The sequence below is a fragment of the Typopeltis vanoorti genome, chromosome 6 (assembly GCF_054136105.1).
Source record: "Typopeltis vanoorti isolate ZY-2024b chromosome 6, IOZ_Tvanoo_1.0, whole genome shotgun sequence".
NCBI classification, from domain to species: Eukaryota; Metazoa; Arthropoda; class Arachnida; order Uropygi; family Thelyphonidae; genus Typopeltis; species Typopeltis vanoorti.
In genome coordinates, this window is record NC_143554.1 from 110,651,211 (window position 1) to 110,675,566 (window position 24,356).

Consider the following 24,356-nt stretch of genomic DNA (forward strand, 5'->3'; position numbering starts at 1 on the left):
GGCAGGCAGTCTCAAGAAGAGTGATATGGGCAAATATCAGAATGGGGAACTGGACAATGAAACTTATTTGTGCCTATGGTGCCACAGAAGGCTCCACTAAGGTAGAAGTGGAAGAATTTTTTTGAGGCTCTAGAGAAAGATATTGACACAGTGTCCTTAGGTGGTCTTAACAAGTTGCGGATTCTCTTTATTGGTTTGAAAGCCACGCGGATCTCATAAGGTTTGAGCATTTTAGCAATTTTCTGTGAAACAGACCCAGCAAAAGGAATGGAAATCGACGATCTGTAGTGGGTATCTTGAGTTTGTTGTTGGAAGGGGTTGGAGAAAAGAATCTTATTTATGACACTTTTTGGATAGCCATTGTTTTTTAGAGTTTCGAAGATGAGGTCTGATTCATCTTTAAAAGTTTTGTCATCTCTTGTAATGCAAGATGCTCTCTTTTTTAACATATGTAAAATACTCAATTTTTATAAAATGTGATGTGATGAAGAAAAATGCAGGTAACGGCAATTGGAACAGTTTGCGGTAAACCTTTAAGTCAATATTACCATACCATTGTTTTGTGATTAAGACGTCTAAAAATGGTAATTTTCTTTCTCTTTTGAGTTCTAAGGTAAACTTGATATTTTGATGAAACGAGTTTATTTTAGTTAGGAATTCAAGCAGTTCTGCTTCTGTATGCTTCCATATGATGAAAATATCATCCACATATCTCCACCATACTGATAGTTTTGGATCTAATTGTGACAAGATGTCTTTTTCAAACTTCTCGATAAACAAATCACCATATGCAGGAGATGGAGGACTACCCATCACAACTATTGGGTCTTGCTTGAATCTGTTTCACAGAAAATTGCTAAAATGCTCAAACCTTATGAGATCCGAGTGGCTTTCAAATCAATATAGAGAATCTGCAACTTGTTAAAATACCTAAAGACAAAAATGCTTTCTATAAACATCCTAGAGTTTACAACATTCCATGCTCTTGTAGTTTAAATTATACAGGACAAACATCTAGAAGTCTAGAGATAAGAAAAAAAGAACACATTGGATGTTAATAATAGAAAAGAAATTCTGGCTTAGCTCTCCATTTCTCTAATAAAAACCATAACATCGAATGGGATAAAAGTATTATGCAGTACTTGGAAGATTTTCGTTCTCGCAACATCAAAGAAGCTGCAGTAGTTATCCTTTCAAGAAGTAGCCTGAACAGAAACCAAGGGATGATCCTTGGTGACATATGGAAAAGTCTCATAAGATCGGTCAACACATCAGATTTCAATTTTGATGCCAATTATACATAGTACACGTATAACAATGACTGATAACATACTGGCTCCATGCATTTGATGTAGCGTTTTATTTGATTTTCAATACTATTTAAAACATAAACGAATGTTACATTCGTAATCATCATCAAATTACTGCCATGTACCCTTAAGGAGTGCACAGGATATGATAGTACTATACATGAAAATTTTACATCATTACTAACTTCCTAACTACAATTTTCCTCCAAATCAGTCTGTTACTTGTCAAGACTCCAACATTATCAGCTCTTATATTTCTATCGTCTAAGGCACATTGTACCATATCAATCCACTGATATCTTGGTCTTCCTCTGGGTCGTTTGGTGCCAACCTGGCAGAGAACACCTGTATTGCTAATCTTTCCTCGCCCATTCTGTTAAAGTGACATACCACCTGAGATTAGCTTTGCTAACGCATTCCCGGATGCTGACAATGTCAAGTTCTTTCCTAATATCCTCATTTTTAATATGATATTGTCATTGATGCCATCTGTTCATGCCTCTAATCTTTCTCAGAACTCTCATATCTGAAGTCTCTTCTGACCTAATGTCAAATCCTCACCTTCTCGTGGTGCACCCTCTTGGGAATCTACCTGGATACTGAACGAATGAGGATGGGCTGGCAATTTGGGAATTAGTCGACCAAATTGTATTCTTATTCGCTTAAACCAAAATACAAAACGATGGTACAACATGAAAAAATTTCATGCCAGCTGGGGCGTTGCCCAGTTAAACAAGGGGGGGGGGCCCTGTTGTTTTTGACATGGAATCAGGGTGAGCAGCAAAAAGTCAGCTACTGGAACAAACCCTAAAACACACCCCAACTCAATATCACCAGAGTTGAAGATCAGTACTATCAACATAAGAAGCCTGAATGGCAAAGAAATGGAGCTAGCTGAGGAATTAGATAAGTATCAGATTGACATAATAGGGGTGCATGAAACAAAAAAGAAAAAAAGATCTCAAAAACTGGTGAGATCTTTCTGAGCAATAAATGCAAAATGTTATATTCAGGCAATCACAATCAAGGCTAATCTTCTTGAATGGCAGGCAGTCTCAAGTAGAGTGATATGGGCAAATATCAGAATGGGAAAACAGCCTATGAGACTTATTTATGCCAAAGGCCTCACAGAAGGCTCTACTAAGGCAGAAGTGGAAGAATTTTTTTGAGGCTCTAGAGAAAGCAACTGACACAATGAAAAAGAAAAAGTTGGTCCCTGTTGGGATTCTAAATAGCAGAGTAGAAAGAGATTTAAGACATACAAAAATATTTTGGGAAAATTTGGAGAAAAGAGCTAATAATAATGGCAAATACCTGTTGGATTTCTGCTCAGAACATGGACTGGTTATTACTAACACCATGTTCCAACATAAAAATGTGCACAAATTCACATGGAGAGAAGAGGCAAGGAATAAGAAAAGTCTCATTGACTATGTTATTGTTGATAGTGATGTTTTCTCCCTGGTGCAGGACACCAGAGTGTACAGAGGATTTGAAATTGGAAGTGATCACTATTTAGTCTTGAGCAGGATAAAATTGAATTTCATATTGAAAAGAATAACATGTAAGAAAGTTTTAAAGCGAATAAAAGTTGAGCAGCTCTCAGATGTGAACTGTAGACTAAAATACACAAAGATTATTGAAGAAAAAATGAAAGAGTCTGAGAACAGGAACCAAACTTTGCAGATTCAGTGGCAAATTTTGAAGAAAATCCTGATTGATTCAGCCAGAGAGGCATGTGGTGAGGTTGTCTGCAAGGATAGAAAAATCAGAACTCCATAGTGCACACAGGAAGTTAAAGAGGCAGTGAAGGAAAAGAAGAAAGCATATCAAAAGTTCCTGGCAAATAAGCCACCTTATGGTCTTAGAGAATACAGACACAAATGCAAGAAAGATAAAAGCTATGTAAAACTAGCTAAACAAAAGTCATGGGAGGACTTTGGCAAGAACATAGAAAATAAATATGAAGAAGTGGTAAGATATTCTGGAGGTTGTTGAAGAAGCTCAGAAATGGAGGAAAGAGTGCAGTAAAAGGAATTAGAGATGATAAAGGTGACATGAAAACAGGAGAAAAAGATATCCTTGAAATATGGAGTAATTATTTTGAAAAATTGCTAAATGAAATAAACAGTGATAGCACAGTGGTAAAAAACACTCAACAGGCATACAGTCAGGAATACATATCCATACTTGAAGTAGAAAAAGCCATCAAAGGCTTGAAATGTGGAAAGGCAGCAAGAGTAGATGATATTCAACCAGAAATGCTCAAGTATGGAGGTATAAAAGTTTTTCAGTGGCTGCACTGCATAGTTCAGAAAGCCTGGACAGAGGGATGAATTCCCGATGATTGGAGTAGAGCTATCATAGTGCCCATATATAAAAAGGGAAATAAAACTGAATGTGAGAATTACAGAGGTATTTCCCTACCGAGTGTTCCTGGTAAGATTTATGCATATACTTGAGAAACGGCTGAGAAGAATTGTGGAAGAAAAGCTTGGTGAAGAACAAGCTGGATTCAGGCCAAATAGAGGCTGTAAGGATTAGATCTTCACTTTACGATAAATAGTAGAGAAATCATGGGAATATAACAAAGATCTGTATTTAAGTTTTGTTGATCTTGAAAAGGCATATGACAAGGTGCCAAGAGAGAAGCTATTCAATACGATACAGTTATATGGTGTCAATGGGGCATTATATCAAGTATTACTTAGTCTTTATTTGAGTTGTAAATCAGCAGTTAGGATTGAAGGAAGTACAGGAAGATGGTTTAATGTTAAATCTGGTGTGAGACAAAGGATATACATTATACCCTCTGTTCAAAGCTGTATAACTGAGAGGAGACCTCCACATAGCCTTTAAAGGAATGCGGAGAACCGACCAGGGCTTCTGACCTAATGTCCAATCCTCACCTTCTCGTGGTGCACCCTGTTGGGTATCTGCTTTGATACTGAACGAACGAGGATGGGCTGGCAATTTGGGATTTAGCCGACCAAATTGTATTCTTATTGGTTAAACCAAAATAAAAATGATGATACAACATGACAAAATTTCATGCCGGCTGGGGCGTCGCCCGGTTAAACAAGGCCCCCGTTGTTTTTGCCAGGGAACCAGGGCGAACAGCGAAAAGTCAGCTACTGGAACAAATCTGAAAACAAACCCCAACTCAACATCACCAGAGTTAAAGATCGGTACTATCAACGTAAGAAGCCTGAATGGCAAAGAAATGGAGCTAGCTGAGGAATTAGATAAGTACCAGATCGACATAATAGGGGTGACTGAAACAAAAAAAGACCAAAACTGGTGAGATCTTTCTGAGCAATAAATACAAAATGTTATATTCAGGCAATGACAATCAAGGAAAAGAAGGAGTAGCCATAGTATTCAACACAAAATACGAGGCTAATCTTCTTGAATGGCAGTCAGTCTCAAGTAGAGTAATGTGGGCAAATATGAGAATGGGGAACTGGACAATGAGACTTATTTGTGCCTATGGTCCCACAGAAGGTTCTACTAAGGTAGAAGTGGAGGAATTTTTTGAGGCTTTAGAAAAAGCAACTGACACAATGAAAAAGGAAAAGTTGGTCCTTGTTGGGGATCTAAATAGTAGAGTAGGAAATGATTGTGAGACATACAAAAATATTTTGGGAAAATTTGGAGAAAAGAGCAAAGCTAATAATAATGGCAAATATCTGTTGGATTTCTGCTCAGGACATGGACTGGTTATTACTAACACCATGTTCCAACATAAAAATGTGCACAAATTCACATGGAGAGAAGAGGCTAGGAATAAGAAAAGTCTCATTGACTATGTTATTGTTGATAGTGATGTTTTCTCCCTGGTGCAGGACACCAGAGTGTACAGAGGATTTGAAATTGGAAGTGATCACTATTTAGTCGTGAGCAGGATAAAATTGAATTCCATATTGAAAAGAATAACATGTAAGAAAGTTTTAAAGCGAATAAAAGTTGAGCAGCTCTCAGATGTGAACTGTAGACTAAAATACAGAAATATTATTGAAAAGAAAATGAAAGAGTTTGAGAACAGGAATCAAACCTTGGAGATTCAGTGGCAAACTCTGAAGGAAACATTGATTGATTCTGCCAGAGAGGCATGGGGTGAGGTTGTGTGCAAAGATAAAAAAATCAGAACTCCCTGGTGGACACAGGAAGTTAAAGAGGCAGTGAAGGAAAAGAAGAAAGCATATCAAAAGTTCCTGGCAAATAAGTCAGCTTTTACTCTTACAGAATACAGAGACAAATGTAAGAAAGCTAAACAGTGTGTAAAACTAGCTAAACAAAAGTCATGGGAGGACTTTGGCAAGAATATAGAAAATAAATATCAAGAAGGTGGCAAAATATTCTGGAGGTTGTTGAAGAAGCTTAGGAATGGAGGAAAGAGTGCTGTAAAAGGAATTAGAGATGATAAAGGTGAAATGAAAACAGGAGAAAAAGATATCCTTGAAGTATAGAGTAATTACTTTGAAAAACTGCTAAATGAAACAAACAGTGATGACAGCACAGTGATAAAAAACACTGACCAGGCATGCAGTCAGGAATACATATCCATACTTGAAGTAGAAAAAGCCATCAAAGGCTTGAAATGTGGAAAGGCAGCAGGAGTAGATGATATTCGACCAGAAATGCTGAAGTATGGTGGTATAAGAGTCTTACAGTGGCTGCACTGCATAGTTCAGAAAGCCTGGACAGAGGGACGAATTCCCGATGATTGGAGTAGAGCTCTCATAGTACCCATATATAAAAAGGGAAATAAAACCGAATGTGAGAATTACAGAGGTATTTCCCTACTGAGTGTTCCTGGCAAGATCTATGCAAGTATACTTGAGAAACGGTTGAGAAGAATTGTGGAGGAAAAGCTTGGTGAAGAACAAGCTGGATTCAGGCCAAATAGAGGCTGTCAGGATCAGATCTTCACTTTACGACAAATAGTCGAGAAAGCATGGGAATATAACAAAGATCTGTATTTAAGTTTTGTCGATTTGGAAAAGGCATATGACAGGGTGCCAAGAGAGAAGCTATTCAATACGCTGCAGTTATATGGTGTCAATGGGGCATTATATCAAGCAATACTTAGTCTTTATTTGAGTTGTGAGTCAGCAGTTAGAATTGAAGGAAGTACAGGAAGATGGTTTAATGTTAAATCTGGTGTGAGACAAGGATGTACATTATCCCCTCTGTTATTCATTATCTATATGGATCACATTATGAAGGAATGTGGTATTAAACCTGATATCAAAATTGGAGATGTTAATGTCAGCTCTTTGCTTTATGCGGATGATGTTATACTTCTAAATAAATCTGCTACAAGTCTGCAAGATTCTCTGACTAAATTGAATAGCTGTTGTAATAGATATGGTATGAAGGTCAGCAATAAAAAGACAAAGACAATGAAAATAGGCAGAATCATTGAAAATGTCAACTGTGTTGTGAATGGAGAACCTGTGGAACAAGTAAAACATTTCAGCTACTTAGGCACAATTTTTACTGAAGATGGTAAACTAAATATAGAAATAGACAACAGAATCAGCAAAGCTGGTATGGTGGGAAGTCAGTTGAATAAATTCATATGGAATAAGAAAGAAATTAGTCGGAACACTAAATTAGCTGTATACAAGACTGTGTTCAAACCAATTTTAACTTATGGATCTGAGAGCTGGGTCAGAAGTAAAACACTTGACCAAAGACTAGAGACCGCAGATATGAGAGTCCTAAGAAAGATTAGAGGCGTGAACAGATGGCATCAATGGCAATATCATATTAAAAATGAGGATATTAGGAAAGAACTTGACATTGTCAGCATCCAGGAATGCGTTAGCAGAGCTAATCTCAGATGGTATGGTCACTTAAATAGAATGGGAGAGGAAAGATTAGCAAAACAAGTGTTCTCTGCCAGGTTGGCAGGAAAATGACCCAGAGGAAGACCAAGATATAGGTGGATTGATACAGTACAAAGTGCCTTAGACGATAGAAATATAAGATCTGATAATGTTGGAGTCTTGACAAGTAACAGACTGATTTGGAGGAAAATTGTAGATAGGAAGTTAGTAATATTGTAATTTTTTCATGTAGTACTGTCATATCCTGTACACCCCTTGAGGGTACATGGCAGGAATTTGATGATGATGATGATGATGATATATATATATATGGATCATATTATGAAGGAAAGTGGTATTAAACCTGATATCAAAATTAAAGATGGTAATGTCAGCTCTTTGCTTTATGCAGCCGATGTTATACTTCTAAATAAATCTGCTACAAGTCTGCAAGATTCCCTGACTAAATTGAACAACTGTTGTAATAGATATGGTATGAAGGTAAGCAATAAAAAGACAAAGACAATGAAAATAGACAGAATCGTTTAAAACATCAACTGCATTGTGAATGGAGAACCTGTGGAACAAGTAAAACATTTCAGCTACTTAGGCAAGATTTTTAGTGAAGATGATAAATTAAATATGGAAATAGACAGCAGAATTAACAAAGCTGGTATGGTAGGAAGTCAATTGAATAAATTCATATGGAATAAGAGAGAAATTAGCCAAATCGCTAAATTAACTGTGTATAAGACAGTGTTCAAATCAATTTTCACTTATGGATCTGAGAGTTGGGTTAGAAGTAAAACATTTGACCAAAGACTTGAGACTGCAGATATGAGAGTCCTGAGAAAGAAGAGAGGCATGAACAGATGGCATCAATGACAATATCGTATTAAAAACAAGGATATTAGGAAAGAACTTGACATTATCAGCATCCAGGAATGCGTTAGCAGAGCTAATCTCAGGTAGTATGTCATTTAAATGGAATGTGCGAGGAAAGATTAGCGAAACAAGTGTTCTCCGCCAGGTTGACAGGAAAACGACCCAGAGGAAGACCAAGATATAGATGGATTGATACAGTACAAAGTGCCTTAGATGACAGAAAAATAAGATCTGATAATGTTGGAGTCTTGACAAGTAACAAGCTGATTTGGAGGAAAATTGTAGATAGGAAGTTAGTAATGACATAAATTTTTCATGTAGTACTATCATATCCTGTACACCCCTTGAGGGTACATGGCAGGAATTTGATGATGATGATGACAAAGAATGTAACTTTTGTTTATGTTTTAAATAGTATCGAAATTCAAATAAAACACTACATCAAATGCATGGAGCTGGTATGTTATCAGTCATTGTTATACATGTACTATGTATAATTGGCATCAACACATCAAATTGGCATCTGATGTGTTGACCGATCTTATGAGACTTTTCCATATGTGACCAAGGATCATCCCTTGGTTTCTGTTCAGGCTACTTCTTGAAAGGATAACTACTGCAGCTTCTTTGATGTTGCAAGAACGAAAATCTTCCAAGTACTGCATAATACTTTTATCCCATTCGATGTTATTAGAGAAATGAAGAGCTAAGCCAGAATTTCTTCTCTGTTATTAACACCCAAAATTTCTTTTTTTCTTATCTCTAGATTTCTAGAGATTTGTCCTATATTATGTCGTCAACTCTAGGATGTTTATAGAAAGCATTTTTGTCTTTAGGTAATCTTAACAAGTTGCAGATTCTCTATATTGATTTGAAAGCCACTCTGATCTCATAAGGTTTGAGCATTTTAGTAATTTTCTGCGGAACAGATCCAAGCAAGATTCAATAGATGTCTTGTGATGGGTAGTCCTCCATCTCCCCCATGTGCTGATTTGTTTATGGAGAAGCTTGAAAAAGACATCTTGTCACAATTAGATCCGAAAACATCAGTATGGTGGAGATATGTGGATGATATTTTCATCATATGGAAGCATACAGAAGCAGAACTACTTGAATTCCTAACTAAAATAAACTCGTTTCATCAAAATATCAAGTTTACCTTAGAACTTCGAAAGAGAAAGAAAATTACCATTTTTAGACGTCTTAATCACAAAACAAAGTGATGGTAATATTGATCTAAAGGTTTACCACAAACTGACCCACTGGCAGTTACCGGCATTTTTCTTCATCACATCACATTTCACAAAAATTGAGTATTTTACGTATGTTGAAAAAGAAAGCATCTTGCATCACAAGAGATGACAAAACTTTTAAAGATGAATTAGACTTCATCTTCGAAACTAAAAAACAATGGCTAACCAAAAAATGTCATAAATAAAATTCTTTTCTCCAACCCCTCCCAACAACAAACTCAAGATACCCACTACAGATCTTCAATTTCCATTCCTTTTGCTGGGTCTGTTTCACAGAAAATTGATAAAATGCTCATGCCTTATGATAAAGAGAATCCGTAACTTGTTAAGACCACTAAGGACAAAAATGCTTTCTATAAACATCCTAGAGTTTACAACATTCCCTGCTCTTGTGGTTTAAATTATATAGGACAAACGTCTAGAAGTCTAGACATCAGAAAATAAGAACATATTGGGGATGTTAATAACAACAGAGAAGATATTTTTAGCTTGGCGTTCCATTTTTCTAATACCAATCATAACATCGAATGGGATAAAAGTACTATGCAGTACTTGGAAGATTTTTGTTCCCACAACATCAAAGAAGCTGCATTAGTTATCCATTCATGAAGTGGCCTGAACAGAAATCAAGGGATGATCCTTGGTGACAAATGAAAAAGGTCTCATAAGATTGCTCAATACATCGGAGTTCAATTTTGCTGCCGATTATAAATCGTATATGTACAACAATGCAATGATTGATAAAATACATGCTCCATGCATTTGATGTAGCATTTTATTTGAATTTAGATAATATTTAACATTTGTTTATGTTTCAAACTAATATCCTTAGCTTGTTTTTGATATTTTTTAAGCTCTTTTGTCACCTTGTATGCCCAGACAAAGCCAACAGTCAAGTCGGCGAAACTAGTAGGCTATTACTTTAAAATAAAAAAACCTCTGACCAATTAAACTCAATTTATATGTGTTTTTGTATATAATCAGTGGTCAAAAAGAACATTATCAAAAATCAGTTGCAAATAAAAATTTCCTACAGAGAAATAAAATCCTTGGAATATGCACTACATCATAATAACTTACAAAAGCAAAGAATAGCATCCATACTACGAGCAGGAGTCGTTACTCTCCACACTTAACCATGTGTAATTGTCTGTGAAGCATTGTGTTCTTAAGACAAGTTTGTCTGCTTTGCTGAGGGAAAAACATCATATAAACTGGGGAGAAAAACCCTGCAGTCCATGCCCAAGACCAGCTAACTTGGCTATGTCTGAGAAAGATCCTTAGCTCCTCACATCAGCGATGAGAATTGAACGCAGGACACTCCTTTTCCTTTTCCAAGCATATGGTTGTGTAGCTGCATAACTACTCGGCTAACCATGCAGACAGTTACTTATGATTGGAAAATCAAAAAACCCAAGACCATTTAAGAACTGCTGCCTTCTGGTTTTGTACCATAGTCAACGTAAAGAATGGATGAATGTCGAACTTTTTTTCAAACTGGTTTCACAACGATTTTGTACCATCTGTCAAAACTTTATGTTGTAAATTCTGTGATTTTAAATCCCAGAATTTAGAACAGAAAGCACTTTTATTATTGGATAACTGTCCTGGACATCCTCCGGTAGATGAATTGATTAGTGAGGAAGGAAATTTTACGGCTATGTTTTTGCTTCCAAACAATACTCCAGTATTGCAACCAATGGATCAGAACATAATACAATCCATTAAATTAAAATATCGTAAAGACCTGCTTTTAAATGTCATTTCCCAAAATTATGACATTACCTCATCAATAAAAAATATAAATTTGAAGGATGTAGCATTCTCAGTTGTTGCTGTTTGGGAAGCCGTTGAACCTGAAGCAATTCAAGCGTCATGGAAAAAACTATGGCCTTCTAGAATTTACCAAGATAACTACAGTGATACACAAAAAGAGGAAATTCAAAATGTGCATAATTTGATTAAAAATATAAATCCAGATGGTGAAATTTCATAAACAGATGTTACGAAATGGATTATGGATAGAACTGAAAGTGAATTCGAAATCAAATCAGATGCTGAAATTATAAATATGATGCTACAGAATGAATCAGAAGACGATGATGACAATAAAGAACTCGAAGAAAAAAAGGTAAAACACGAAGAGGCAGTTGATGGTTTTAATATGTGTATAGAATGGGCTAAGCAGAATGATATGCCATTCCACAAAATTTTATTGCTAATGCAGCTCTGAGAAGAAGCATTCGAAAAAAGTTTAGCTTCCAAGAAGCAAAAGAAAATCAGTGGCTTTTTTTACAAAGAAATAAAAAAAACTTTTTTGTGGTATTTTGCAAAACTTTTTTTGTGTTGTGTACAAAAAGTGATATTTTTGTATCTTTTATTAAATACTATGCAATTTTATTAAATCAGAATCCTCAACAATACAGGTAACATATAAACTAAATTTTTTACTAAAACAAACTTGTGTACTGTATTATTTTTTAAGTTTTACATTACAGTACAGTAGCTTTTTTCTATCAGTTACTTCATTTATTTACAGAATTAAATTGATGTACCAATAGAATCTGATTATTTTTGTCTTAAACGCTAGTTATTGTTGTCTCTTGGAGGAAAATTCACTAATCTGAATGAGCACGGTTTTTATTAGTTCGTATTAGCAAGTACCACTGTACATAAAAAATTTTAAAAATAAATTAAGAAATACAGTTTTTAATGGCAGTTTCATGAGACTGAGATTTGGATAAAAAAGAACTTCAGCACTTTGCTTTTTAAAAAAAAAAAGATGTTTGAATTTGTAGGCTCTTCTATTTAAAATCTTAGCATCAACCAAAAAGATCTTGTAATTAGTGTTATTAATTTCATGTTCTGGAAGGCTGGAGTGATGAGTGTTTGAAGAGTTGTGGCATGACATAGAAACAAACCACATATCAGTTTAAATTCCACTTTAGTTTTCAATGTAATGTCCTCTTAGACTAATACACTTGACCCAATGGTACTGTAGATGAAATTAAATTAAAGATGAAAGAAATTACATTCTTGTTTAATCCTTTATCTAGTAAGCAAACAAAGTTTACATGTGGAGTATCTTCTCGACTAGGCTACTTGTATATAGAGGCTAGTGTCTTCACATTAATTGCCTCAGTATCCCATAATGCAAAGCACACATCCTTTCAGGTGTGTGTGTGTGAGCGTAATGATATGCATTGTGATAAGGGCCACTATCCAGACCAGTTTCTACTTTTACCGAGGTCTCATCTCATCAGTGGGAGCCAACCATAATGCACAGCATTATATACACCCAAAAGAATGTGTGCTTTGCATTATATGGGATTATAAGACAATTAATGTGACGTCACTAGCCTCTATAAACAAGTAGCCTAGTCATGGAAGATACTTCAAGTGTAAACTTTGTTTGCTTCCACTTGGATAAAGGATTAAACAAGAATATAATTTTAAGAAAATAATCAACAAGAAAATAATTTAATTTATAACCAAGTGAAAAAACTTTCAACTACTGCAGAAGCCCTTATATACCATCATTATAAACTGATTTTTTTGAGATCTACAGAAAAAAAAAAGAGAGTCTTCTGCTCTACCATAACTTCTTTGTCTGATGAAAATTTCTTCAGCTGAGATGTCTATAGCCTCACCAATCCCACACACTTTAATTCAGCAGTCTTTTAACATCACAGTGTAGATTGCACGAAGGATTTCAAAACAGAGCCTTCTGACCAGTTGGGAAATGAACATCATCATCATCATCTTGTTCACCAATGTACCTCAAACAGAAACCACAGTACCAAAACTGTTTGCACTAGATTCTGTGGCATTATTTGAACACTGAATCAATGACAGCATGTTTCTCCAATTCCCAATACAAATTCTACAGACGGGAAGAAGGCCAAGCAATTGGCTTGCCACTATATCAGCTTTTAGCAGACCTGGCACTAGGGGATTATGAATTCAGACATAAACTGACTATGCTATGTAGATGATATATTTTTCATATGGCCTGGTTTAGCAAAATAAGAGTGTCAGTCATCTTAACAACATTCATTCCTCACATAAAGTTCAGTAAAAGAAAACTAAAACAGGCCAGACCATTTCTTAATAATAGTTATTCATTAATCAATGAATAAGCAAGCCATGATGTAGCTATGCCACATGATGCCAGTCCTAATAAGTCACTCATAGGTGAGGGTTGAGCGAAGGGCTAGCAACCAATCTTCGTAAAAAAGTGCTTTGCTATGGAAACCAGGATCACAGAAATATCTGACCAAAATCTAATACTAAATGAAGACAAACTGTTGAGAATGGCATCCCTTGGCAAAAGCATTTATGGAGAATACAACAGAAAATTCAGACAAGACACAAAAGCCAAAAGAAATATATAAACTTTCGGAGTCAAAAAACAACACGAATTGGATGTTGGAATGTGAGGAGTATGTATGAAACATCAAAAGCAGCCAATATAGCCAAAGAAATGAAAGACTACAAAATTGATATAATGGGAATAAGCGAGACAAGATGAAATAGACAGGGACTGATCCAGTTGAGTTCAGGAGAAACAATAATATATGCTGGAAACAAAGATGAGGATAGCACACAAAAAAAAAGGAAGTAAAGCAAGAGCTGCAATGATAGAATGGGTACCAATTACAGAAAGATGCATAAGAGTAAGATTTAACTCAAGATTCTATAAAGTGTCAATTATAAATGTATATACACCAATGAATAATGTAGATGAAAAAGAAAAATGTGAATTTTATGATATATTACAAAAAACAATAGATGACACAAATCCTAGAGATATAATTTAGTAATGGGGGATCAAAATGCTAAAATAAGAAATGACTGTACCTGTAGAAAAATGATAATGGGAAAAGAACGCATAGGAAATATAAATTGAAATGGAGAGATGTTATTGGATTTCTTCATGGTGAATAAATTAGTAAGAGGAGGATCCATCTTCAAGCCCAGAAACATACATAAATGTAACAATGAAGAACACCAGATGGAAATATGCATAACCAAATTGACCATATAATGATATAAAGAAAAGGGAGAGAATCTCTTTTGAACATGAGATCAATAAGAGGAGCATATGCTTATACAAACTATTTTTTAGTAATAGGAGCAATTAAAATAAGATTAATGAAGACAAAGAAAATAATAGGCAAAAATAGAATGTATAACATAAACAAACTAAAAAATATGGAAACTAAAAGAAAATATGCAGTAGAGGTTAAAAATAGATATGAAATTCTTACTCAGACCAGACAGAATGAACATGAATAATTCAGAAACATAGGAGAAATATGGACAGGTATTAAAAACACATAGCATGAAGCCACAGAAAAAATACTAAGAGCACATAGAAGAAGAAAAGACAAAGAATGGATATCTTCATACACAAAAATCAAAATTGAAGAAAGAAAAGAAATTAAGAAAAAAAATACAAGGTAAGATAACATCAGCTTACAAGAGAAATATAAAGAAATACAAAAAGCGATTAAGAAAAATAAAAGAAATGCAAGTGGGAAGAAGGCCCAGCAATGGGCTTGTCACTATATCAGCTTCTAGCAGACCTGGCACCAGGGGATTATGAATTAAGACCTAAACTGACTCTGCTATGTGGATGATATATTTTTCATATGGCCTGGTTTAGTAAAATAAGACATTATCAGTCATCTTAACAACATTCATTCCTCACATAATCACTGTCTAATTAGATGGTAAAAGATCTCTGGAGGCCTCTGAACAAATTAAACTTAGCTACGCTGTCTACACAGAAAACCGATGGACTTGGGAAGATACCTTCATGCAAAGTCATACAACCATCCATCGCAAAACATTGTTATTATAAAAACTCTATGAGATAGGCATATAACATTTTCAGTAGCACAGAGAAAGGAAGCCAAGTACTTGAATATGTCAGCTTTGCCTCTCCAACAAAATGGGTATAAAAAAAAAACTAAATAAGTCTCCACTAGACAAGTAAATGGACAAAAAAAAATTATGTATATTATTTCTGGGAAAACTCCCATGTTACTCCTCTTTATAAACTATTATAATTACAGCTATTTTGCCTGCTTCAGTTTAGGAGTACCCCTGTTTAAATGTCATTGGCTATTTACTCATGGATTCTTAGGGCATTATGAGCGTAGATGTACTAAAAAGTATATGTAGCCTAAGGGATAGAAAATTGCACATACCTTTTTCTGGGTGTTGTGGCTTTTCCTCAGTCTGCGATGTCGAAAACTGCAGAGTGTGTGTGTGGGGGGGGGGGGGGTAGGCAGTTTGGTAGAATAAGTTAGAAAAACCTGCAGTTTTCGACATCGCAGACTGAGGAAAAGCCACAACACCCAGAAAAAGGTATGTGCAATTTTCTATTCCTTAGGCTACATATACTTTTTAGTACATCTACGCTCATAATGCCCTAAGAATCCATGAGTAAATAGCCAATGACATTTAAACAGGGGTACTCCTAAACTGAAGCAGGCAAAATAGCTGTAATTATAATAATAAAAAAAAAAAAAATTCCTTGTGGCCTTCTCCTCAGGAAACAGGATCTCAAGTCATTTTTGTCTTCCAAACCTAACTATTCAAAAACTCCAAACAAGATCTGTACACATGGAAATGGCTATGTGAGACAAACAAGCTAATAGGGAGAGAATAGGCTCGTCAGAAAACACACACACACACACACACACACACACACACACACACACACACACACACACACACACACACACACACACACACACACACACACAAATAAAATAAATCAGGACTAGCAGAATATACAACATAAAAAAAACTTCAACAAACAGTCTCCACATTGAAGACATAATAATTATATCTAATCTTAAACCATATACAAATGTATCTGTATGCATGGAAATTTTAAAAAACTTTTTTTGTGTCTAAGTCTCAAATTTTAGTGAACTTAAAATTCCTTCAGTTATGTACTGAGTATAGGATATGTGATTTTGTGATGTATCTTGTGCAAGGTATATTACTTTATTAAAATTAAGCTAATAAACCTTATGATATGTGGGTCTTAAGGTTCATTAGCTGTGCTGGTATGATATATTTTTAGTCAATGGCTATTCAGCAATGCTTATATGCGAGATATTGTCAGTATATATTGGGTAGCAATATCTGTGACTTACCACAAATACATTCCAGTTATCTAGTACACAAGCAATACAATTTTTCTTTGGGATTACACTCTAGGTTTCCAGCATTTCATACGTGGCAGTCCCAGAAAAAAATAAAAGTTTTATATTTATTTACATTTGCATAATGTCCAAATATTTCCTTTCAAGAGAAGGAAAGACTGCAAGAGGCTAAAAAAATAAAAAGAAGAATGTCCAAATCACACACTTCAAGATTCCTTTCACCACAAGGATAATGACACATGTGACATTGTGAGATCTGACACTGCTTGCCAGAGAATAGCTAATTTAAATTTCCTGCCTTTAACCTCCTCTGGCTCACAGTGCTTTTGCACCATTTAGTAACATTCATCTGCTGTATCCACTGGATGACCAACTCCAATAACCACTATGTCTTCACCTTCCTCTCCATGAAGCTCAACCATCTGCAATCTAGCTATCCAAATAATGAAGTCATCTTCTTAGGTGACCTTAAAGCTCAAAACTCCAACTGGCTTCCCTGTTTCCATAGCTAAGTGAATGCAAGCATATACCCAACACCACCTATTGACCAAGAGGCATAATCACAAGGTGAAGCTAGAAAAAGAATGTTAATCCTATTTACAGAGTTCAGCCACATGTCAAATTCCACCTAGTGAGTGATTAGAATAAAATAAGATTACAATTATAGCCAAAATTTAAATTAAGTGATTTGAATTAAAATTAAATTTATTTAAATAAAGAAATGACAATCATTATATTTAAAAAAAAAATTAGAATGGGAAGAATGCACTGCTTGCAATTTATGGCAAGCAGTGCATTTGGGAGAGTGACTCTCCCAAATCTTGATCATGAATAGACAGTCATTCCGATTTAAGTTTGGGCAGTGTAAAAGGACTGTATTTAAAAAACACGCCATGTTTTTAAATAAAACATATTTAAGAAATCATTTTATTATTATTATTTAATTGCCACAAGTACAATTAAAAATTAATAAAGGCAATCTACTGAACTGTTAGCATTCATAATAACATATGGTATCCCTATTTTAGAAAAAGTTAAAAAATTATGCATGTAATCAAAAACAATTACATGAAGCTGTCTCACACTGACATCATTTCAAAATTATCATTTTAAAACAACATACTGTCCTTGAAGAAGTTTCTTAGCTGTTACTAGGTCTGTATCTCTTCGTCCACTGCCAAGGTCATTACGTCCTTCGATGCACCCTGTCTGTACAGTGGTTAAGACATTAAAAAATGATATCTGTCCATCAAGTGTAGCAACAGCAAACTCCATACCGTCAGGTCGAAATTCCACTGCTAGTGCTACAATTATTATAAGAAAGTATTATTTCCAAATTATAAAATTCATTTAGGCTTTCTAAATGTTACAAAGTGTGCATATTTTTCTTAATAAAATACAGCATATTCTCATTATACATATTATGTATAATGAGAATATGCTGCATTTTCATTATTTATGAAATAAACTTGAAAAGTAGTGGAAGTGAATTAGCTAACCTTAGCCCACCTGTGATATTAAAATATATGATAGGTACATAAACAGAAACACAAACTACCATACTATATCCCAGAATGATGCATTATAGAATTACCTATTAAACTAACTTTAAATCCCAGTGTGACTTCTGATATATATATAAATAAAATACATTGCTTGGAAAAAAGTCATTGGACACCACAGTGTGAGGAACAAACAGCCATGGCACCCACCTTAATAAGATATAGGACCTCCTTTCACTATGATGACTGCAGCAATCATATGGGACAATCAACTGGAATTTTGGCCCATTTTTTGTGTAGGCATGTGAGGTCTTGGGCTTTTATGGAGCAAATGTCCCTTGACCTTACCTGATGCTCCAGTTCATCCCACAAATGATCTATCAATAGGATTGAGATAATTTATTAATAGGAATAGGACGGAGGCCAGTCAAGTGTGGTGATGTTCATGTTTACAAACCACACACTAACAGCAGCAGCCATATGACACAGTGCATTGTCTTTCTGAGAGAGACAACATTCAGTTTGTAGAAATGCCACAAAGGGAAGACTGCATTGTCTAGAATGTTCATGAGCTCTAGGAGTTCCATGTTCATGACACCACAAACAGAAGTCCAAGGCCAAACCAAGAAAAAACAGATAATATCACTGCACCGCCATCTCTGAATTTCATAGTTGGGATTATGTGTGCTGGTAAGAGGCATTCTCTGGGCATGCCATGCCCACATCCATTCATCTGCTCGATAGAGGAATTTGTCACTCCATAACACAGCTTTCCAAGCTTCGACATCCCACTGTACACACTCTTTGCACCAACTGAAGATGACGCTGCATGTTAGTTGGGGGTAATGTGGGGGGCTTGCATATTGCAGTCCTACCATGGAAACCCATGTTGTGAGTCTCAGATATGAATGCTTTTGTGTAGATTGGTGTTCCAGTCGATTCCCAGAACTCTGCATTCAACACGTCAGCTGATGAATGGTAGTTTTCACATATTATCCTTCATAGCAACCAATGGTTGTGTTCAGTGAATGTGGTGGGTCATCTTTTGCAGGTAGCACTTGCAGTTGACTCCCTGTACTTTCATTTCAGTATGGTATCGCTGATAGGCCTGCAACATCACATCCTATTACAACGCCTCTTTCAAACTCCTCTAGCTCCCTTCTCACAGCTGTTTCACCCAGACACAGTTGCACCGACTTGGGTACATCATGTTCCTTCAATTTATATTGGCTACAAACATGTGACCCATTACATGGCACAATGCACCTTGTCCATGGGTGTGTCTGTTGATGTTTTTCCAAGAAAGAGAGAGAGAGAGAGAGAGAGATTACTTTTTTTTTTAAAATGTAATTTTAGTAATGCTGGAATGGTTAATTCTTTCTCCAGAGTATGCTGTGTTGTCAGTGCACATATTCTCCAGCTAATTTGTTTTGTAGGAGGAAGAACTGAAGAAATTATCTCAGACCTCCAGGGAGTCAAGGACTCATTGAGGGAGGCCATAAATCACCCAAGCCAGCTATCATACCTTCCCTTAAATTCATTCACATTAGATGCACTCACTACCCCTAAGGACAAATTATTCCACTCACTCACTGCTCTCTGGGAGAAAAACCTAGCTCTTACCCCCCCCTTTCTTGACTGCAAATAAATTTAACTTCCATGGATACCCCCATGTTCTTTCTCTCTCCACCTTCCATATAACAAAAAATTTCATCAGTTGATATCCTATAACACCCATTCAAAAGTGTATAGACCTCTATCATATCACCCCTCTTTGTCCTGTTAACTAGAGACTGCAATCCACATACTCACAATTTGTCCTTATAATCTAAATCCCATAATCCAGATATAATCTTTGTAACTCTTCTTTGCACCCTTTCCACAGCTACTTTATCTCCTTGGAACCAAGGAGACCAAATCTGCACACAATAATCCAGGTGTGGTCTTATCAAAGCGTTATAAAGAGGCAAAATGACTTCCTTATCCTTACGTATCAAGGTTTGCTTCAACATCGCAGCTATCCTCTGAGTTGTATTTGCAACTTTTGCTATGTAACCTTTGAACTTAAATTCCTATCCACCAATATGCCAAGATTCCTTGCCTCTTCCGATTCTTGCCTCACCAGGTCAACAATCATCCCTCCCCCCCCCATGAAAAGACTTATGAGATTTATGCATTAAGAAGTGTACAAATTAAAATTTTCATTTACAAGTGTGTAATTTACTTTCTGTCAGAAAGCTGTCTAGGGCTATTAGCTTTGAAAGTAACCTTTCTCCTCCTTATATAAAGAATAAGCAACAGACCCAGATGGTGGGCTCTGCATTAAACTCTCTTTAGACTGTCCTAAATAATAGTTGCACATCTGTATTTAAGAAATTGCAAACAGGTACTTCTGCCAATGAATCATCATCACAGCTACACAACAACATGCTCACTCTGGTGTTCAGGGCAGGAGTGTCCCATTTCCACAAATGCATTAGAAACTGTTGTTCTTATGTACAAGCTTTGTCCTGCAAATCATTCAGTTTTTTTTCTTTTTCTTTGTAAGAAATATGTTGCAATGTAAAGAGCATCTGGAATATGCACAGCCATATAAAAGCAAGCAAAATATTCATGATAGCAAATATTAATAATAATCGATAAATCTAATAGACAATTAAGTATTAGACATTATTCATAACTTATTGTAATGGTATTAAAACACCAAATGAACTAAATTACAAAAAAAAAAAAAAAAAAAAAAAAGATGTTTATAAACTCTAACAGCATCTTCAGAGCACAAAACAATGTGTTACAGTTTATACATGACAATGAGTAATTGAAACAATTCAAACTGTAATGAACAAAATATCTAAAAAGGTCAATAACTTTCTGCCTCCATTCGGCTAGAAGAACACCAATCTTATATTGAATACTTTAAACCTGAAAAGTCTGGACTTGCAGAACATGCCATCTTCACTAGACACAGAGTTCACTGGAGAAAGACAAGAGTTCTTCACAAAAGTCAGTTTCTCATGGAACGCCTTTATAAAGAAGCATGTGAAACTCTACTTCATTCTCCTAACTTAAACAGATCCGACGGCTTGCGTCTATCCCCTTTATGGGAGATAGTACTTTACAAATCAGCTAATCTTTCCTAACTTTTTATTGTATTATTATTTTTTTTTTTTAAAGGAAAGTTATTGACCTTTTTAGTTATCTTACGCCAGCTACTTAGGTGGCGCTTTTTGGAATTGTCAGTTAGTGTTTAATTTTGTGCCTAATTGTACTGAAGATGCCTGTGACACACAGGCGAAAATTATACTATTAAATAATATTTCTACGTGAGTTTTTCCATTATTTATTATGTATAGTTATGTCTACTCAGGGTTTACCTCTTTTAAAACTTAAAAATATCTAAAGTTCTAATTTGGTGTCCTCTAATACCGTAAAAAAAAAAAAAAAATAAATAAATAAAAAAAAAATTAAAAAAAAGGGCATAGTATAGCTGTATAGGAGTTGATCTTAAGCTAACAGTCACCCAAATCTCTGACAAATTAATGCAACCATACTTGTTTAGGTTAGGAGAAAGTTTCATTCCCATTGCTGATGTTACACCGTGATAACTTAAGAATGTGAAAATTTCAGTTATCATGATGTAACAAGAGAAGAAATAAAAACCCTGTATAGATAACTAAGTAAGTAAGCTTGTTCCTAAGCAGATATCATTAAGAGCCTTTGAAAGTAACGAATACAAAAAATAAAAAGAAAGAATAACATGCTTGCATCCAAGTGAAAAATATAGCTGAAATTGTTTGTTGAACTAAAAAAGGAATTTTAATACAGTTGTGATATGATAAAATAAGGTTAAGTAAAGCAAAGAAGATTAGTCATAGGATTTTGTATGTGAGAGGATAGTTTTTACACTTGAAATAAGAGATTAAAGATTCGAGTTAATTCTTAAAAAATTTTGGAAAGGGGATTAATTTAGTATAGATGACATAGAGGTTAGCTTAAACAAAAACCAAAGATCAAGGTCATAATTCCCGAATTAAGACTTCGTCACATGTCAGTCGCATGCACATGGACCGCATGATGTTTTGGCAGAAAAACGCCACTCTAATTGGTCAGTGAAATAGACTCCAGTAAGGGAGGGAAGAAAAGAAATTGAAGAAGGTGCCGGTAGGAGTCATCGTATAAAAGGTTAGGAATCCCCCCCCCCCCCCCCCAAGGAGGCTTTTTTCAGAGAGTTTTCTTTTCACGAGTCTTCATATAGGTCTTACGTGGTTTTCCTGAGTGACGGGTCAGGAGATTTCTCTGTCCGACACAATAAGGAAACAAAGTGTGCGGGATTTCGATTCAGTGTTTCTATTGTAAGAAATGAGGGATGCCGTTTAGTTAAAAAGAGAGAAGATAATGTCAGTGTGCTTCATCATCCAGTGATCGTAACGAGAGAAAGAAAATTCTATAAAGGAGTCAGTGCCTATGTGTTGAATTTCACAGCCATAGAATAGATGATCCTATGTATGTCCTTGATTGAAGAATATAAGGTAAAGATTGTGAAAGCCCATCCTAGTGCCAAAAGAACTTAGGAGTGATAAGTTACAGAAGAGTTCGTCCTAGGAAGGTAAAATATCGGAAAAAGGTAGAGACCAGTGTAGAAGACCCAAGTCAAAAGGTACCGTGAAATCTGGTGTCAATTCAAATCATATGTAACTATAGTCATTGTTCAATTACTGAACAGTTGAAAGGATTCATGAGAATTATACTAGGACTTTAGTAAGGTCAAACTAGAATAAAAACGAGCTTGTTATTATTAATTAATATGTAATTCATGTGCCTAGAGATTTATGCATGTACATTGTATTTTAATTAAGAGAGTCTCAAAGGTCAAAGGTGTGTACTAGCTCAGTGAAAGGATAAAATTTAATCCATATTGTCTTAGTGAGAAAATTAGAGTAACTGATTATATATGTCCTAGAAAACACAGAATTATAGCGTGATCAAACCAGTAAGGGGTTAGACAAAGGATCAACTAGTTCTAGAATTATACATGTTTATATGTATAGAATCTTTATGGTGATATGATCACAATTCTCATGTTGGATCTTAACCTAATAATTGTGTTCAGCTAGTGAAAAATTGTATTATATATTCTTAGTATTGAATTGAGTTTTATTTGATAAAGAATGAATTGTACCATGTTTAAGAGTTCGATAAACTTTTTGTTCATTGATAATACAGTTGTCTGAGATTGCCGCTCAATGCACCACTTGTAACAACGTACGAACCTAATCACGTGGGGGGGATTTGTTAAGTTACGAGATAAAGGTCACGACTGCATATAAGTTTCACACTCAGACATATTTTAGTAATTGCTCCTTGTTTTTGAATCTTATATCATAAACTAAATGTCCTGAAAGGCACAGTATAAAATAAATATTTAGGGACACTAAGGGAAGAAGAAGCTTGAATATTAGTATTTGGGTGATATCTCGTATATAAATAAGATTTGGACAAAGACAAGTAGGGTTTCACATGTAAGGATAGTTGAAAGCCTAATAATCGTAAATTGGGATGCAACACTGACTCTAAAAATAATCTTTCTGACCCGCAACAACTTTTATATAGCACACTGGTTTAACTTCCATCTAATCCTGTTTATCCTATTTTTAGAAAGTCATCACACAAACACAGGAATATATCTACATAAACAAAGGAGCGATTATTCATCCATGGAATGGCAATATCACCAATATATTTTTGCATTTACTCCCATTAAAGACTCCCCTAATTGTTTCCAGACTGTTGATTCCTAAAAATAAACGCAATACACTAATGCTTCATGAAGAAGGCACTTTTTGACATAAACATTGTATCACATTCGCGTTAATAGCCTGGGTGTGCATTCAAAATATATACACCTTTGAGCCTTTTGAAAAGATTTACAGATGGCACAGTGTGTCAAATTCTTAGCATTCTATAGTTTTAAACCACTCAGAAGGCAAGGCAGGGGGGGGGGGGGAGCTCTGAGATAACAGCACCTAGAGGCTGTGAATGGTTATTGTGTCAACCAATCCAATCCAATGTTGTCATTTGTCACAAGTTACTGTTTTTGTTTTCTGAGTAACATCTGTTTTTGCACTACATGAAGTGTGAACTGAAGAGGCAGGCAAGTTTTTATATATAATATAGACAAGTTTTTAATATATAATTTTCGATAAATTATAACTTTTTTGCCCATATTTACAATAGGAAACAGTACTGTAGTCAGAGGAGGTAAGCCTCGTCCTCCTCTTCCACAATTTACACCTTTGAGTAATTCAAATACACCAACCAAATATAGCATTCACTTCATTATTGTTTTCTAATATACAGTATCTTAAAACAACCAATTGTCCCCTACTCG

General features: G+C 35.3%; 1 protein-coding gene across 1 annotated transcript in view; it reads right to left on the reverse strand.

Annotated features, from left to right (window-relative positions):
- LOC150105806 (periodic tryptophan protein 2 homolog) overlaps positions 1-24,356 on the reverse strand; it is a 203,313-nt gene that overhangs the window by 48,352 nt on the left and 130,605 nt on the right. The window contains exon 14 of the mRNA XM_090393595.1: positions 17,590-17,770. Coding sequence (XP_090249721.1) covers positions 17,590-17,770 — 181 coding nt within the window. The remainder of the gene's footprint in view (positions 1-17,589; positions 17,771-24,356) is intronic.